This window comes from Erpetoichthys calabaricus, chromosome 10 (assembly GCF_900747795.2).
Source record: "Erpetoichthys calabaricus chromosome 10, fErpCal1.3, whole genome shotgun sequence".
Lineage (NCBI taxonomy): Eukaryota > Metazoa > Chordata > Cladistia > Polypteriformes > Polypteridae > Erpetoichthys > Erpetoichthys calabaricus.
Window position 1 is genome coordinate 61,093,132 of NC_041403.2, and position 19,391 is coordinate 61,112,522.

At 37.2% G+C, this 19,391-nt stretch overlaps 1 protein-coding gene across 2 annotated transcripts in view; it reads left to right on the forward strand.

Annotated features, from left to right (window-relative positions):
* The window catches only part of pappa2 (pappalysin 2), a 240,043-nt gene that overhangs the window by 124,474 nt on the left and 96,178 nt on the right, over positions 1 to 19,391 (forward strand). Inside the window, exons 11-16 of one of the 2 annotated variants that reach the window (XM_028810464.2) lie at positions 4,661 to 4,857; positions 5,158 to 5,271; positions 9,413 to 9,548; positions 10,796 to 11,009; positions 15,183 to 15,348; positions 16,860 to 17,037. In XM_028810464.2, coding sequence (XP_028666297.1) covers positions 4,661 to 4,857; positions 5,158 to 5,271; positions 9,413 to 9,548; positions 10,796 to 11,009; positions 15,183 to 15,348; positions 16,860 to 17,037 — 1,005 coding nt within the window. The remainder of the gene's footprint in view (positions 1 to 4,660; positions 4,858 to 5,157; positions 5,272 to 9,412; positions 9,549 to 10,795; positions 11,010 to 15,182; positions 15,349 to 16,859; positions 17,038 to 19,391) is intronic. The other variant, XM_051933196.1, reaches the window with a different exon arrangement.

The following is a 19,391-nucleotide window of genomic DNA, read 5'->3' on the forward strand; positions in this document are numbered from 1 at the left end:
CAGGGGGGTGGCCATCCAGCATCCAGGGGGAGGTACTGCATCATCCAGGACTGCTCCCCTGATTACACATCGAAGAGGCGTTTCAGCCGGGCATAGGACCCGGCTGTCCGCCGCAATATATATATATATATATATCGCTTGGCCTATGTATATATATATATATATATATATATATATATATATTTATATATATATATATATATATATATATATTGTAGCAGTAGGGGGCGCTACCGCTCCCTTGAACCCTCAGGTACCACGCTAAACACCAGGTAAAAGTGTAATACTTATTATTTTTATTATAATAAAGTGCACTAAGCACCCTCCACTCCACACTACTCATACAATTACCAATACTCTAATTAATCAATAATAATACACAATCCTCCACTCCCAGACACTTAGCCACCCGTCCTCCCAGCTTAGCTCAGTGTCTGGGATTTCCCATGGTCCTTTTATATCTCCTGACCCAGAAGTGAATCCACCCTACAGTCCATGTGATTCCTTATCACTTCCGGGTCAGATAAAAAGTCCTTTTCTTCATCCCGGAAGCACGTCGTTCCTTCTGTTCATGTGACCAGGACGTACTTCCGGGTTATAGGGCACGTAGCACTCCCCAAACTTCCCTACAGCGGCTCCTGGTGGTCCCCATGGTATCCAGCAGGGCTGTTTATAAAAACTACAAAGTCCATGAGGCCCTGCTGGAATTCGGGGAACCTCCATGCTGCTGGGAGGGCTCCATCTGGCGGCTTGGAGGTATTACTAAGTGTGATCAAAAATGCTGTTGTCATCTTTAATCTATTTCCACCTATTCCAGTTAAAAGTCATTGAGAGCTGGGGTCTTTTTAACCAACAAGAAAAACAAAACAGGACTTGCCAGTGGAGAAATGTAAGCTTATGACATACAGACTTCACACAGTAGACACCCTCGTATAGAATCAAACCTGAGATGCATGGAAAGTTAGGTTCAAATATTACCTGCATAGCTATTGTGCTGCACAGTTCAGACTAATTGAACATGAATGTGCCAGAACTGTTGAATATAGTACTTGAAGTCTAGAAATGTCCACTTTAGTTAATTGCTGCTTGGGAATGTTCACATGTTCTCTTTCATCTTTCAAATGTTAGCCCTACTGTTTCTATCCCTGCTCCACCACTTATCGAAGCTTGCCTTTTGTTAGATTATGTTACAAGGATAACACTGATTGGCTCTTTTTAACAGCCTAGTGGGCTCTATATATGCATTATTCTATGACCTACTTCAAAAATGTCTTTTATCTGTGCCCCAGAACAGCGTGTTATTCCATTGTCATAATTGCTTACTTCTGATTTATGGTAATGAGACTGTAGTCCGGGCAAATACCAGAGTGATAATGATGGGACAAACATATTGGCATTTCTGTTAGAGTACTGCAACAGTGATCAAAGCTTAGCCTTAGTGGCCATTTAAGGTAAATTATGAAACCGTTTGTCAGAGAAGACAAATGCGACTCTGTATCTGCTACATAGTGGAAGTCATGTAGGCTGTGCAACTAAATGGAGAATGAGTCTTTATCGTATTCTCAAAAATGTTTGTCTTATCTTCTAACTTTGTTTGAAACTATCCATTAAAATGTTTTATATCATTACTTTAAATGATCCCCAAGAAAATAGACAGAGAGGAATAAAATGTTCAACTTCTGTTTTAAGAAATAAACACAGGCACTGTTCTTTATGCATAGTAAATCTCACAATGTATTGCAATAGTAAAATGCACAATTTTCTTTCTGCACATTGATGCAAAGATGCAAATATTTGAAAATGTTACTGTAAACATTTTGTAATTGAGTTTTCTTTCCTAGCAAAGTGATATTATAAAGTTGCAAGAAAATGTTTCTGGAATTACCTGGATACTTGCAATCATTATTCATAATAATGTGGTCTGATCTTCAAGTTAAGTCACTATAATTGATGTATAATCTGTTTAAGCTAATGACACACAAATAATTGTACTTCTTTTTCTCAGTAATACTGAACACATTCTTTATATATTCACAGTCAAGGATGATAAAAGTATGTGAACTCTTATATTGAGTAACTGGCAGTTATCTCCTTTAGCTCCATTCCTCCTTACAAAACTGTCTGGGTATCTTTGTATGAACAGCTCTCTTCAGGACCTGCCGCAGCAATTCAATTAGGCTGAGGTCTGGGCTCTGACAGGCCAATCCAGAACAGAAATTTTCTTCTGTTTAAACCATTCTGTTGTTGATATACTGCTACATTTGAAGTCAATGTCCTGTTGCATCACCCAGTCTCTGTTAGACTTCAGGTAAAGGCTACAACCCTGACATTCATAATAATGTAGTCTGATCATCAAATACATCACAATAATAAATGTACAGTGAAGTTCTATTCAATTATGAACATATTCTTTAAATATTCATAGTCAAAGGTTAAAAAATTATGTGAACCCTTGTATTGAGCCTTGGGACAAAATGTCTAAAAGAAATTATATACAATTTATATAAAATTTTCAAGTGAATTGTTCCCTGTATGACAGCATGCAGTCCAGGCCTGAAGGCAGCAGATCTTCAAACATTTACCATGCTACATAGTTGGAGTGAATTTTTATTTTTTGGGTTAGTGTGAAGTACTTGTCTTTCTCTAAAGTGTGGTCGGCTTGTGCCAGCTTGAAACATGCATCATTGCTTCTTTTAGAGAGCACTGGTTTCTCCCATGATGTCCTTCCACTAAGACCATTCTTCTTCTTCTGTGTTTTTTTTAAAGCGGATGCTTGAGCTGAGTCTTGACAGGTTCGAGTTTTCTACCGGTCCTTTACTATTACCTTAGAGTCCTTTTTCACTTCCTTCAGCATTACACACTGCCCTCTTCCCTTGATCTTTGCAGGACCACCCACTCCAAAGGAGTGTCATAAATATCAGCACTTTGTAAATGTTTTAATTTTCTTGAGTTAAAGAAATTTGTCATTTAGACTTATTAATCTTTTTATTGTTTTTTTATCCATGAAGTACTTAATTTCACTTTTGCTTTGATTTTGAACTTGGTATTTTATTTTATCATCATCTTTTGAAATTATTGCAGCACCATCTTTTTATATTTTAGAGAAGGTCACCATTATTGGTATTCGTGGTTATGACTAATAGTTCTATGTTAGGGATAACAACCAAGGATGTCATAATGAGTGACATTAATGGAAAGACCCTATTTAAACCAGCATTGTGTGTTGTGGTGTGTGACCGGCTAAATATTCCAGCCCTCACCCCCAGGCCGCCAGATGGAGCTCTCCCAACAGCGTGGACGTTCCCCAAATTCCAGCAGGGCCTCATGGACTTTGTAGTTTATATGCACAGCCCTGCTGGATACCTTGGGGACCACCAGGAGTCGCTGTGGGGAGACTGCCGGACTCTTACTTGCCCTATAACCCGGAGGTGCGTCATGATCACGTGACAAGAGGAAACGACGTGCTTCCGGGTTGAAGAAAGGAGCTTTTTATCCGACCCGGAAGTGTTCATGATCACATGGACAGAAGGGAGAAACACTTCCGGGTCAGGGTGTATAAAGGACTCATGGGAAAGCCCAGACACTGAGCTGAGCTGGGAGGAAGGGTGGCAAAGTGTCTGGGAGTGTGGAGGATTGATTAGAGTATTGTTATTATTGATTTATGAGTATTGTGGAGTGAAGGGTGCTTTGTGCACATTATTGTTCCAATAAAAGTAATATTTGGACTTTTACCTGGTGTCTGGAGTTGAGTCAGAGTTTTCAAGAGGACGGCAAGGGCCTCAATCTGCGACAGTGTATATCCTTGTCCAAGTTTGTGGATATTCCTTTTTGCATACGATTTCTTGATTTTTGGAGACTTCTTGTTTTTTACCCACAAGTCTCTGATTTTGAATTACATTTTGGGTTCTGGTGCTTGTTCATTCTGATTTATTATAATGACTGCCACTTGTGTCTTAACTTACATTTTCATCTCCTGGTTCTTTTTGTGTTGCTCTAGTGCTTGTCAATATACAGTATGGCTTCTGGCAGTATAATGTAAGAAGAGTAGCAACAGTACTGAATTCCCATCAATTGTATTCAGTTCAACACACTACAGATTGATAATCACCTAGGACTTTATAAATTCTTTTGTGGTCTTTTACAGCTTTATACCCCTGCAAAAAAATCTTTTTGTAATGTTTCCTGATATTTCTTTTGATCTGGGTATAGTTGACATGAACAGATTTTTTCTATGAAGAGTGAACTCAGCCACCAGACTTTTTGAGATTTTTGTATTGGGCAGGTCTCCTCCAACACAATACCTCCAGTCTCATCTCATTGATTGAAACACCTGACTAAGGTTAAGTTCCAGAGAAGTTATGCTATAGGTTCACATACTTTTTCCAACCTGAATTGTGAATGTTTAAATGGTGTATTCAGAAATGAGAACAAGAAGCAAAACTGTTTGTGCAATATTAGCTAAAACTGAATGTGTTTGTTTATTGTCACTTAATTGAACATCAGACCACATTGTTATGAGTAATTAATGCAGACACTGATGTAATTCCAAAGGGTTTACATACTCTCTATTTGTATCTGTATATTACTAAACTATTTTAGGCTTGTTTAAAGTATACTGTAAAAATGTGGAAATCACTTCTGAGTTTTTTTTGTCTGCCAGGTGAACCCAGCAGGTGCTATGTGTTTGATGGAGATGGTGTGTGTGAACCTTTCGAGAAAGGAACTACAGGAAAGGACTGTGGGTTCTTTACTCCACATGGATTCATCGACCAGTGGGCTGCAGAAGCATATGCTTCTCACCAAGATAACCTGAAATGCCCAGTTACAGCGGTGACAGGAGAGCCCTCACTCAGTCAGGTACTTCTTCGTCTGGTATGATTTAGAGCAGGTCTGGTGGACTGATGCAGGCAATGTGCTTATTGTTATGATGTCAAGTGCTGTATGGCAAATTGAGTACAATTACAGGTTTTCAACAGATATAGATACTTCTTCATGTCTGAATACATGTTTCAGTTATACTCGGTTTACAGTATTTTCTTATCAAAATGCTTATGAGTAATAGTGCTGAAGTTCTATACGTAAAGCTTTCCTGTTAATCAATTGCTTATAAAAACGTTTCAGTGTTCCCTTAGTAAATTGCATTTTCTTTTATTTTAGACATGTAAATCAAAGTTTCTGGAAATAAACAGTGGCATGTCACAGTACGCTTGGTTCCCTTGTACTGTCTCAGAAGATGGCTATTTTGATCAAGAGGAGATTGTGTGGTTAAAGGTATATGGTTGTATGCTGAATTATTATATCTGTTTGCCTACAAAGTGTGTTAGATAGATAGATAGATAGATAGATAGATAGATAGATAGATAGATAGATAGATAGATAGATAGATAGATAGATAGATAGATAGATAGATAGATAGATAGATAGATAGATAGATAGATAGATAGATAGATAGATAGATAGATAGATAGATAGATAGATTATATTGTCAAAAGTATTGGGACACCCCTCCAAATCATTGAATTCAGTGTTCCAATAACATTCATGGCCACAGGTGTATAAACTCAAGCACCTAGCCATGCATACTGCTTTTACAAACATTTGTGAAAGAATGGGTCGCTCTTAGGAGCTCAGTGAATTCAAGAGTGGTACTGTGGTAGGATGCCACCTGTGCAATGAGTCCATTCGTGAAATTTCCTCGCTACTAAATATTCCATGGTCAACTGTTAGTGGTATTATAACAAAATGGAAGCAATTGGGAACAACAGCAACTCAGCCATGAAGTGGTAGGCCACGTAAAATCACAGAGCATGCTGAGGTGCACAGTGGGTAGAAGTCACCAAATTTCTGTAGATCAGTAGCTACAGACCTCCCAAAGCTCAAGAACAGTGCATAGAGAGCTTCATGGAATGGGTTTCCTTGGCCGAGCAGCGGCATCCAACCCTTACATCACCAAGTGCAATGCAAAGCGTCGGATGCAGTGGTGTAAAGCACACCATCACTGGACTCTAGAGCAGTGGAGACGTGTCCTCTGGAGTGAAGAATCACACTTCACTGTCTGGCAATCCAATGGATGAGTCTGGGTTTGGCAGTTATCAGGAGAACAGTATTTGCCTAACTGCATTGTGCCAAGTGTAGAGTTTGGTGGAGGGGGGATTATGATGTGGGGTTGTTTTTCATGGGTTGGGCTTGGCCCCTTAGTTCCAGTGAAAGGAACACTTAATGCTTCAGCATGTGGAGCCATTGGACAATTTCATGCTCCCAACATTATGGGAATAGTTTAGGGATGGCCCCTTCCTGTTCCAACATGACTGTTCATGAACCAGTGCACAAGTCTATAAAGAAATGGATGAGCGAGTTTGGTGTGGAGGAACTTGACTGGCCTGCACAGAGCCCAACTTCAACCTGAAAGAACACCTTTAGGAAGAATTAGAGCGGAAGCTGCGAGCCAGGCCTTCTCATCCAACATCAGGGCCTGACCTCACAAATGCTGTCCTGGAAAAATGGTCAAAAATTCCCATAAACACCTTGTGGAAAGCCTTCCCAGAAGAGTTGAAGCTGTTATAGGTTGGCCATCTCCATATTAAAGCCTATGTATTAAGAATGGGATGTCATTAAAGCTCATGTGTATGTAAAGGCAGGCATCCCAATACTTTTGGCAAGATAGATAGATAGATAGATAGATAGATAGATAGATAGATAGATAGATAGATAGATAGATAGATAGATAGATAGATAGATAGATAGATAGATAGATAGATAGATAGATAGATAGATAAAAACAAATTACAATTCTTAAATGATTCATCTTGTACTTTGCATAAGGCTATTATTTTAAATTGTAATGCTAGCAACAATATTTTAATGGTGAAGACATATGTGGTATCTGTGAGCAAACATAAGAATTAATTTTTAATGAACTGTTAAATTAATTATTACACAGACATGACCTCATGTCACTAAGTGGCACTAATACAATAATAACAAATATTCAAATTAGGATACATGTTGATGTATGGTGTTCCACATGGGGCTAATGGGAAGTGAAATCAAACAGAGTTGGTTATCATATTATTAGCATCTTTGAAGTAAATGTCATATAAATTGGTGCATCAACAATAACTGTTTCATAATATTACATAGCTTACTACCATTGTTGTCTCACATCTCCTGGCTAATTCCATTGTCAATCAAGTCATGGTCTGACTGCGGAAGCCGCACCCTCAGTATCAAATCAAAGCACGCGAAGGGTGTTCCTCTACTTCTCCCTCCATCTTCCAACAGTGATGGGGGACAGGCAATGGGTGTAGGGGCTGACATGTCCTGGAAGTATCATGTTCAGAACCTGCATGTTGGCATCTTGTGCAAGAAGGTAGTTCACTGAATGAAATGGCAGCATTCACGTTCAGCAGCTACACAAGTGTCAAAGACGTCCTATTGAGGGAAGCACCTAAGCAAAGCCCACCCCATTCAATTTGCCTGGATTACCACATTCAGGAAGAATGGTTGTCTCTGCGGTTCGAATAGTGTACTTAAGAAACGGACATCCTTTCGGCCAGTTCTTCTTGGATCATGGAATGTCAGAACTTTGCTTGATTCGAAGAGAAACAACAGTCCTGAAAGATAAACGGCCTTTGTCACTCGTGAACTTCAGTGCCACAATATCAACATTGCAGCTTTGAGCAAAATGAGACTCGCAGATGAAGGAAACCTCCAAGAAGCTGGAGCAGGCTACACTTTCTTTTGGAAAGGCAGACCCACTGAGGAACCCTGTACTCATGATGTAGGATTTGGACGAGTTGCCTTTGAGGCAACTCAATGGGCAATCAAGGAAAAAAAAAGAGAGCGCTGTAAATGTAGTGTTGCTAACCTTGTTACTGACATAAATCCAGCTACATTCACAAATCAAGTATGTAGCCAGCACATCACCTCCAGAATTGGCTTGACTGCGCACAAGAAGAGTCATCAACAGGCCCGAAGCAGAGGAACAAATCCTTGGACTGAGGAATGCCAATGATGACGATAATGAGGATGTTTTTGAGGATGTGTGAAGAAAACCAGAGGACCTAGAGAAGTGCTGACCCCAGCACAGGGAGAATATGAAATCAAAGTCCAGGCATGAGATTCAGCCCCAGGGTGCTTGATACATAGGATAATAGTGCTAAGTACTGTGCCACTGTGATGCCTCCAATACTTCATTAATTGAACTAATTTACTCACCATCTAAAATATGAATCTAATCTACACACAGAAAATAATTGCATAGTTAATTCATTGAACTAGTCAATAATTCCTTGTTAACATAATTTTAAAATTCCATAATGTGTTAGTGACAGTAGAAATAAAACACTGAAAAAGAAAAAAAAGAAAATTCTGTTGAATATAAGTGGTTATCTGTAGATAAACAATACATGTACTGTATGAGAACTACATTTTTATTACCTATACTTTTTCAAGTATATTAACATTTCCTTTGAAACCCCCAATGCAACAGAAGGATTTGTGTAATAATTTTATAAGACATAGGGTCTATAGAAAAAAAATGATACAAAGTCAGCCCTAGATAGAATGCATTTTTCCTCAATTAAAGTAAAACACTGGATAGTTCAGTTCATAATTCAAATTGTGTATTACACAATTCTGTGTTAAATCTGGCTATTATAAATATTCCTAGATTAAACTCTTCCTAAAAAGGTTTTGGCTTTGTTATTGCCTTATACCCAAATGGAGTACAGTTTTGAGCTGCATATCAAATAGCGTTAATGTTGTCATGGATTATTACCATTTTGGGTTCCTGCCTTGTGCCCTGTGTTGGCTGAGATTGGCTCCAGCAGACTCCCGTGACCCTGTGTTCGGATTCAGCGGGTTGGAAAATGGATGGATGGATGGATGGAGTAATACTGGAGGTAGCAACATTGCCCTGTCCTGTCCTGATAATTTCTACATTACTAGCTAACTCGCCTGCTGTTACAAAAGGAAAGTGATGTATTATTTCAAATCAGAAAGCAATAATGAGTATATGTAATCTGGAACAACTCAGAAATTTGTCTGTAGCCCTGCAGTCCTTTTCTTCATTTGAAGCTTTGTTAGCAATCATTGACCCTAGTTGATCCTGTACACTCTCTAGCCTTTTTCACATTGTATGTAACATTAACTTTTTCTCTTCTCTCTTCTTTACCTTCCCTTTACTGTATATCTTATTTTTACCAATGTTTAGGAATTAATATGATTAATGTGTACGGTAGATAATATATTCAATAAGTATATATTTGAGCGTAGACAGTTTACTTGCAAGGTATTTTAACATACGCTACTTCTTCTTTTGAATTTTATAAAAACATAAAAAAAATCTAGAATTAAAATCTCATAAAAGCAGTAGTCTGTAGAATTTTTCTGTCGTTCCTTTTTGTTTTAGGTGTGTTTCTCACGTCCTGCAGTGGCAACCTCCATTATTGTTTACCTTGCATCAGATGGTTTAATGCTTGGAGATCAAAGCAGGAAAACAGTATCCATCCAAATTGGTGACACTCAGGGGGAAAACCATACCTTAGGTACAATCTGTTAATGTTATTGAAATCTAATATTATTGCTTTCTTTGTTGGCTCTTCCATACTTAAATGTGAGACTTGGACATGCAAAACATTCACAGAAGTCTTAGGAGATATTTTTTGTGTTACTGAAACATGATTTAAGCAAGGAATTAGGATAATGTAGGGGAAAACAGTGATTGACTTTAAAATCATCATTGATATTTAAGACTTCTGTGTCCACTGTTACTATCTGTGGCTGAAAAAATATGTAGAGGACATAGCTTCCATTGTTCAATATTATCGTCCATCACTGATAAATGTCTTAAATATGAAGAATTCCGATTCTATTTTCCATTATGGTGTAATGATTAAGGCACTGGACTCTGCACCTTATGCTTGGGCATTCAATTCCTGCCTCCAACTCACCATGTGACCCTAAGCAAGTCACCTGACTTGTCTAAGCAGCAATAGTAAAAAGTGTATTTAAACAATTGTACTTTGTCACAAATATTTAATTAAACTTGGTTAAAGACTTCAGTCAAACATACATTAACAAATACAGCTGTTCAAGTTTTGGCTCACAATTTTAATAAAATGTACACTATAACTTGATAAAGAATACTTATTTTCAGTCTCTTGCATATAAACATTTATTAAAGTTGAATGAAATGCTAGGTATGTTCTGTGTAAATGAATCTTTATCATAAATGAGGATGCACAGCATAGTTCTTTGTAACATACAATTTTACTAACAGAGCACATTCACTATATTAGTCATGTGTCACTCTATATACATGTAGTCATTTACTTTAGTAATGCTATGAAGTTAACATATTTCAAGAATTAAAGCTACGCTCAGTTTTGTATTAGAATCAATAGGAGATGCTGATGAGGTATAAAGGGCTCAATTACATTTTCTTGATGGGCCTTTCATCATAGTTCTTATGAAATGTCTGCACCATAAGTTCTTAAGCGTGCACAAAGTACAATAATCCTGTGGTCTGACTTTCTGATTGCAATTGTTTGGTAAGAGTCATGCTGGTATTGTGGTCCTAGATTTCAATGATTTGCATCAATCGCTTGCATTTCTGCCTTCTGAGGTAATAATCTAAAGTGGTATTTTGAAACATTATGATTTGCTCAGATGGCTTTGCTGTTAGTATATATAGACTTTCTACTGTGCTTTGAAATTGTATTTATAGCACAAAGCCTGTTTTTTTATATTTATTCATTTACTTCTTTATGTATGTATTTATGCTTCTTTTCAGGTTCATACGAGCTTTCATGCCATCAAAACCCTCTCATTGTGAATGTGACCCATAATTTGATTCTTCCATTTTTTCAAACGGCCTCAGTGCTGCTGAAATTCTCTTCTCCCCTTGTCGCTGTCTCAGCTGTGGCACTTCGCACCTCATCCCAGTTTTCTGCCCTCACCATGAACGGGTGCGCTGTGGGTGTGGCCTTCAATCAACAAAGACAGATGTACTAACTTGTAACTAATTCTTCTCAACTCGCAGGGGAATCTTTGTGTAGATGTATTATTTTTCTTAGATGCATTTCTGTAGATATTTTTGGAGTTATATTATGTACGTCTATACTTTGAATTCATGATGACAGAAATCATCCGACTACAATGTATAAAACAGGTGAAATGGTAGGATATACCGTATAGGATATGTATATTTTTTAGGTTTAAGCAATCATGTTTCTGATTAAAACGTATCTGCAGGTTACTAAAATTGAATTATCCCTTTGTAGTATGGTGCATGGCCAGGCTGGTAGGATAATGGTTAGGGCTGCTTCCTTATAATTGTAATATTCTGGATTCAATCCCTACTCCCAGTTGTTGTTTGTGTGGAGTTTTTCACTTTTTTCCTACGTCATTGTGAGTTCTACTCTTGGTTTTCCAGTTTTCTTCTATAAGATGTGGAAGTATGAGATTAATTGGCAGTTCTAAACTGATCTGTGTGAATGTTAATGTATGCATGAGTGGACAACAGACTGGCACTTTGTCCAGACTTTGTGTCCAGTGCTGCTGACATGGACTGTGGTCCCCTTAATTTTGAACTGAATATGGCTGAAATGTTATGTAGAGATGTGTGTGGATGAGTGGCTTACAGTTCCTGGCTCGATCATCGTCTGTGAGGAGTTTCTACATTCTCCTTCTGTCTACTTGGATTGCCTGTGAGGACACCAGTTTCCTTCCATGTTCCAAAGATGCACATATTGGTGACTAATTTAGCCCAGTATGCATCAGTGTGGAAGCTTTAATAAATATGCCTGTAAATGACTGGTGTACATTCTTAATTCTTTCAAAATAGGCTCTTGTTCCTGTTGATTCCGTAATAAAAAATATAGGTTCAGAAAATGATTGTAAGGTTAAATATTGGCATTTGTGTGTCTATATAAAAAATTATGTGTTTTAGAAAATTGATTAATTTTAGGTGAGACAGTGCAGCCATGTGTATGATTGCATCCTCCAGCCTCTCAGAGCTTGGTTTGAATTGTAGAAGGCTGTCCTCAGTTTGGACTATACTCCCCGTGTTGACATGTGCTTCCCTTGGGGACTCCATTTTCCTGCTACTGTTCAAAAACTTGCTGAGTTTCATTAATATAATGATTTGTAGCCAGACTTTATGCATATATATATATATATATATATATATATATATATATATATATATATATATATATATATATATATATAGTGTAACATCATTTTATGACAAAATCAAGATTTACTAACATTTTCAAATGAAAGCAGCCTAAAGTATCCACACAATTTATGAGTTCTCCTGAATATGTGTGTCTTATACAGGAAACAGAACAAAAAAGAAGAAGCACATCTTCCATATTGTTAACCCATTTTATCGTTATTCTTATTGGTATAAAATTTTTCATGAATGACATAATTGATTATTTGTACTTAACATAAGTATTATATTCATAGGCTCAAATTATGATTTACATTTTCACATTTTAAAATGTCACAAATTTTTTCATCAATACACCTATATACTACTACATGAATATAGATTTATTTCTGATGATTACCAAATATTTGGCCATTCATTATTTTCATTATTATTATTATTATTGATGTCACACCAGGTTCAGGATACATGCAGTGCATGAGAGGGCTTTTTATGAATATTTAAAATCAATATTGACTAATGTTTAACAATTTGGTTTTCTTCCATAAAGAACATGCATCCAGCTATTTTAGAGAATACAGTACATATTTTGTCTCTGAAATTTTATAAAAGAAATTACTCTAAATGAATAAAGGCAATAAATAGGATATAACTATTACCCTTGTTCTGTAATTATATGTAAATCAACCACTCCCCCGTACCTGTCACTATGGAATGCAAATATAAGAACAGAAAGATAAAACAATTAAAGCAGTTCAGACTGGAATAACCAAAAAGAAAGAGGAGTCTCCAATAATGGTACACAATTCTGCAATTTGCAAATATAAATGGAAGGAAATCCTTTTTCTAACCATTAGGTCTGCATTTAGTAGTCCATTATGAAGGCTGAATGCATGCTGTAAATTTTAATGAATCCTACTCCAAATTTCTATACAAACTATACACTCTTTCGATTTTAAAGCATGTATCTTTATTTACATTTACATTTAAATTTATTTGCTTAGCAGACACTTTTATCCAAAGTGATTTACAAAAGAGGTCAGAGTAATTGAGTAACATCAGTCTGGGAACAAGTGCAGCAGGGCAAGGTTACAAAACTGATTACCCCAACTAAAAAGCTCAAAACAAAATTCAAGCTAGTTACAATTCCCAGATTTACAAAACCTAACAGCTATCAGTTAGACAGAAATTTACTGAACAAGAGACTCTTCTCGAACACACTGAAGGAGTCAGAGTTTCGAATGGAGATGGGCAGCCAGGAGCTACAGATAAAAAGAGCCTGGATTGAGATTTGATACCATGCAGAAGTGGCACCACTAGATGCCATTCATCAGCAGATCTGAATGGTTGAGAAGGAATGTAAGACCTCACAGGTGTCTCCATATATAGGTGCAGACCCACTGACTACTCTGTAGGCAAGCTTCAATGATTTGAACTTAATATGTGGCACAACAGGGAAAAAAAATAAAAATCGAGCAATAGTGACTTGAAACTTCTATCCTGCATATTACTAAACTGTAGTTTTAAAATATATGGGACAAAACGAAATACATCAAAAAGCTTCACAATCCCCACAATGCACAAGCCTCTTTGATTTTTTTGCATGATTGTTTTTCTTTTTTCTTTTTCTAGTTAGGTTTTCTCACAATTTCTGACAGGCAAGTCCAGAATAATAATGACATTGGAAAAGTACTGGCAACAATTTTTAATTTAGGGTATTTTCACAAAGCAGTAAGGACTCCTTTCTTCAGTTATATAAGGCAAAATCAAAAAATAAAGTCCTGATCTGATGTGCAATAATACATTACTGATATACTTGTTTTAGTTTTTAAAATGTAACCATGCTACCTACCACCAAGTCTGAAAAAGCATAAAGGTGGTAAACAGAGTGGTTAGGCCAAAGTATTGAATTTCACATGTCTTTAAAAATTACATCAAGTAAGATAAGATGAACGACAATATAATACAACACAATATTCATTTGTAACTTTTCCACACTTTGAGACAGTATTTGCAGGCAGTATGCACTGTGACATTCACTTGCCGTATTTCGCTGGTCAAGCAGAAAAACATAAGCCTGGAAAAAGCTCTGCATTTTGTATTCAGAGAGTTTAAAACTTCACCTGTCTACTTAGCATCAGATGACTGCACAGATGTCTGTCTTATGGCAGAAACGGAAAGTCAGAACATCGACCCCCCACCCACCGCATTTAAACTTGGCCTAGTCTGGCAACAGTGACAGTAATAATAAGACCCAAACCTGAATAAGCACTTCTTTCATTAAAGTCTGGGTCTAGATCAAAAACCAGATGATGTGCAGAGACATTTTATATACTAAGAGGGAAATGTATTGTATAAGCACACAAGTCCAGAGCATTTTCATATATAAGGTTCAACCTTTTTTATCCTACATTGTTTAAATCTCAATTTGTACTCTTCTCTCAAAGTAAAATAATTGAAAATGAAAAAAAAAATTAGTGCAGAATAAAGAAATGTAAAAAGAGAAAACAACTTACAAGCAAACAGAACACAAAGAGAGGCTCAAAGCTTGCAAGGCAGATGCTTGAAACATTTTGGGTTCGTGTGGTATCACACAATAATGTAGGCACCACGCAGTTGAAACTGGGTGTCCGCACGGCATGATATGCCTACCAGCACACTCAGAACAGAACATTTCAGTGTTTGCAAATATCAAGTTAGCCAGTACTGGCCACCCTCTGTTTGAGCACAAAACATTTGCTGGAGCAGGGGTGAGAGTGATGGAAGTCCATTTCTTTGAATTGAACACAGCTTCACCATTCAGTCTCACAAATCAATAATTTTTCACTTCTGATGAGCATCTTTATGTCACTCTCACCAAAAGCTAAACTGAACAATAATCAGAAGTGAGGCACTTAACTTTACTAACTTGTTTGATTGTCATGTGATGAATTTTAAACTAATATTAAACAAAACTTGCCTGTTAGAGTATTATTTTTTAACTGGTGTTCTCTTTTTCCAGTTGCATGCACAGGTCCTGCAGTACTGAGAAGTGCAGCCCTATTGAGTTAAAACATGCATCAGTGAACTGCACCTCTGAGAAAGAGTCGCATCTTAAGTGTTCAGTGACCTGCCATCCAGGTTTCAAGCTTGAAGTAGTAGGGAAAAAGCATGTACATCCTAAGAAGGTTAGTTGTCTGGCAAATCAACTTTATTTGTGAAACAATGTGTATCTTTTCACTTACAGTATAGCATACATTTTCCATTTATTGAGCAAATAAGTGTATTCTTGTAACAGTAAACGCAACGTAGAATCACGCTCAAGAGAAGACCATGGATAATAATCAGAAAATAAAATTTGCCATCTCTAATCATCCACAAAGGAAGAGCCAGGTGGCACAATGATTAAAGCTGTTCCCTCACAGCTCAGGCATCCTGGATTTGCATACCACCATGTCCTGTCTTTGTTTCTGTGGAATCTGTCTGGGTTTTTATAAGGATGATTCCACATCACAAAGATGTATGCATTAGGTTATAGGCAATTCTAAGTTGACCCTTATTTGAGTTTGACTGTGCGGGCCCTGTGGTGGACTGGTGGCCTGTTCTGTCTTCTATCTACTGCTACTGGGATAGGTTTCTGCCAAATGTGACCCTGAATTGGATTTTTTGTGCGAACAATTTGTCTTGAATGTAATGTTATTATCACTTTAAACAGCTTGCAAGAGAAATGATTGTGATGTACCATCTTTTGGAATGACAAAGACATAGCAATCAGAATGACATACAGACAGGCACTTGTCCTTTTATTAAGGTTAATGACAAAATGTGATTTCCTGAAGTGACTAAGTTTTATGGAGTAGTACCATTACTGTATATCTAATTGTGATAAAAATACTAAAACTCTTTTTTGCATTTTGGTTTCATCATTATGTCATTGGTGACTGCTTAAATTCTGCTAGAGCTGGTAAACAAATAGATGAAAACAAAGTCAAAACGCTGCAAGAGTCAAAACCAAAATGACTGATGACCATGCGACTAAACAAAATACATAATAAAAACTCAATGTGGGGCAGTACAGTGGTGTAGTGGTAGTGCCGTGGCATTGCAGTAAGGCTTCCTGGGTCCTCTCTACATGGACTGTGTATGTTCTCACCATGTCTGCAAAGGCTTCTTCCCACTGTACAAAGACATGCAGGTTAGGTGAATTGGCAATGCTAAATTGGCCCTGGTGTGTGTGTGCGTGTGTGTGTGTGTGTGTGTGTAGTCGCCCAGTGATGGACTGGCACACTGTCCAGGGTTTGTTCCTGCCTTGTGCCCTATGTTACCTGGGAGAGGCTCCAGCAAACCTGCACCGGATTGAGCGGGTTAGAAAATGACGTGACACGACAAAACGTAAGGTCAGACGAATAGTCGAAAACCAGAATTTCAAACAGACAGGCATTAACGAAATGTTTTGAGGTTGTATTCATAATTTCAGTACAGTAATGGGGCTCAGCATTTTAACAGAAGTTCAAAAATGTTCACAAAAATAGAGAAAAGGGAAAATGTGAAACCTCTGATCTAATACAAAACAAAGCAAGTTCCTTGTCCTGCATTTAAGAACAGAAAAATAGAAAAAGAAAAATCAAGGTAGTAACAAAAAGGAGCAAAAATTAGGTTTTGATAAAAGATCATTTTTCTGTTATTTAATTTTTTTTAGAGAGACATTGCCATTGAGTGTGCATATGGAACCTGGAATCAAGCAGTGACTTGCAGCCCAATTGATTGTGGATATCCTGATGTCTCCCATGTCTACTATGCATCATTTTCATGTCCTGGAGGGACCACATTTGGGAAACGTTGCTTCTTTACCTGCAACTCACCAGCTAAGCTACAAGGTACAAACAAAATTATTTTGAACTGTTTATGTTATGGCAGCACTGTGGCGCAGTGGTAGTGCTGCTGCCTCGCAGTAAGGAGACCCAGGTTCACTTCCTGGGTCCTCCCTGCGTGGAGTTTGCATGTTCTCCCCGTGTCTGCGTGGGTTTGCTCCGGCTTCCTCTGACAGTCCAAAGACATGCAGGTTAGGTGCGTTGGCGATTCTAAATTGTCCCTAGTGTGTGCTTGGTGTGTGTATGTGCCCTGTGGTGGGCTGGCGCCCTGCTTCGGGATTTGTTGCTGCCTTGCGCCCTGTGTTGGCTGGGATTGACTCCGGCAGACCCCCGTAACCCTGTGTTAGGATATAGTGGATTGGATGATGACTGACTGACTCTTTATGTTATTTGAATTACTCCTAATTCATGTCTTAAAGGTACAGTAGTTACTTTACTTACAATATTTCTAACAAGACAAAATGCTATGCTGCAGACAGACCATGGTTAGAATTTCAAATAACAGATTTTACTGAGGTTTGTAGTAAACTGCATTTAAATTTTGTTCACTAAGTAATACAGTTCCTAATTATTAGATGGCTAAATAACAAAAATTAAAAAGCTTCATTGTAAACACAATATTTTCCTTGTATCTCAGTATATATTACTGTTTGTTGTGTACTTTTACAGCATATCTAAATATTTTCTTTATGTGCAGTAGGAGCATAAACAATTTTTGTCCATTCTGTGGGTGAAATATATATATATATTTTTTGTATGTGCTTTGACCCTTTAGTTTTCATGGACATGTGTCCGCATCTATTTAAATATAAAACTCAAACTTTGTAAAGCTTTTTTTTATGTAATGTTTCAGATATCCATGCTTTAGAAAATAATTATTTTAAGCACAATTTTTCTATTGCAAAGAAGTAAGCAATGCAAAGGACCTCAAATTGAGACCAGGGGGGCCACTGTGTTCCAATTAATATCTGCTATTGATTGGATTCCTGCATTAAAAAATGTGCAGTTATTTCCCTGTTTCAATCCAGAAATTTAAATTCGGAATTTTTTAAAAGTGTAGCAAACATGTATCCATTACAAAGAAATTCATTAGCTTTATCTTTATTTTAAAATTACACTAAGATTTTTTTAAATTAAATTTAATGTTATTTAAGTATTTAGCATTTAGTTTCATGAATTCAGAAGAAGCTGACATAACATACATGCAAGGATTTGAAACTATGGCAAAGTACACAGCTTGCAAAACTTCTCAAACAGGACAAAAGAGAGCCAAAGAAACCATAAGATTAATAATCATCATAACAGTTTAGGACAGAATGGTGGTGTAGTGTTAGCACTCCTACCTTACTGATCCAGTGTTCTAGGTTCTAGTCCTGAACCCGATCTCTCGGTTTCAACATGTTTGATGGGATTTTTTTTCCAGGATCTCCAGTTTTCCTCTGACATCCCAAAGATATTTGTGTTAGGTGCTTCTAGACTGGCTCTGCAGGAGTGTGGATGTGTAAGTGAGTTGCATCCTATTCAGAATTGCTTCCTGCATTGCACCCAACATTACCAGGATAACTGTGGACCTCTGCAACCCTGAACTGAAGTAATTTAGTTTGAGAATGTTATAATAATAATTTATACAGTCTCACTCAAAAATGCAAGGATGCAATACAAATAGAACACAAAAGAGTAGATACATAAACAAATTACAAGATAAGAGTAAAAATCTAAACAATAAAAAGTTTATACAAGGGCTATAGTAACAATTAAAAGTAAGCATGACTCACATTTGGTGAAACTTGTTATAAGGAAAACCTGCAGCCTTATGGCCCCCCAGGCTTGATCTTGAAGACCCCTGAAATACTGAATGGGAGTTGTGATCATAGCACAAAGTTAAACGAATATGGTTTCACATGCTCAAAGTATATAATGGTACTGATTTTCATGTGGCTGTGTGCCAGAAGACATAAACAGTGTGTCTCAAATTTCAGCTGTATAAGCATGCAGGAGGCAAAGAAAACTACAGACAGGTGCAAAGAGGGAAAAAAAAAACTTGAAAATACCACTAAAGCTGAATCAGTCTGAGTGATGAAAGCCTGAATTATTTAATAGATGTCAGAAGGCTGGCAGTCAATAATGGAACATAATGCACTTGATAAATAAAATGAACAGGGTATATTGAAGTAAAAGCTGCATTTTAAAATGTCATTTTTTCTATCCTGTTCTGTAGTTAATGTGTAATGGTCATCCCTACATATACCCGTTTTGATCCTAAACATGTGTGTGTGAGATGAATTGTTGATTCTAAAGTGACTGTGTTTGAGTGGTGGTTTGATTCCAGCCTTGCATCCATTGCTGTTGAAATCGGTTTT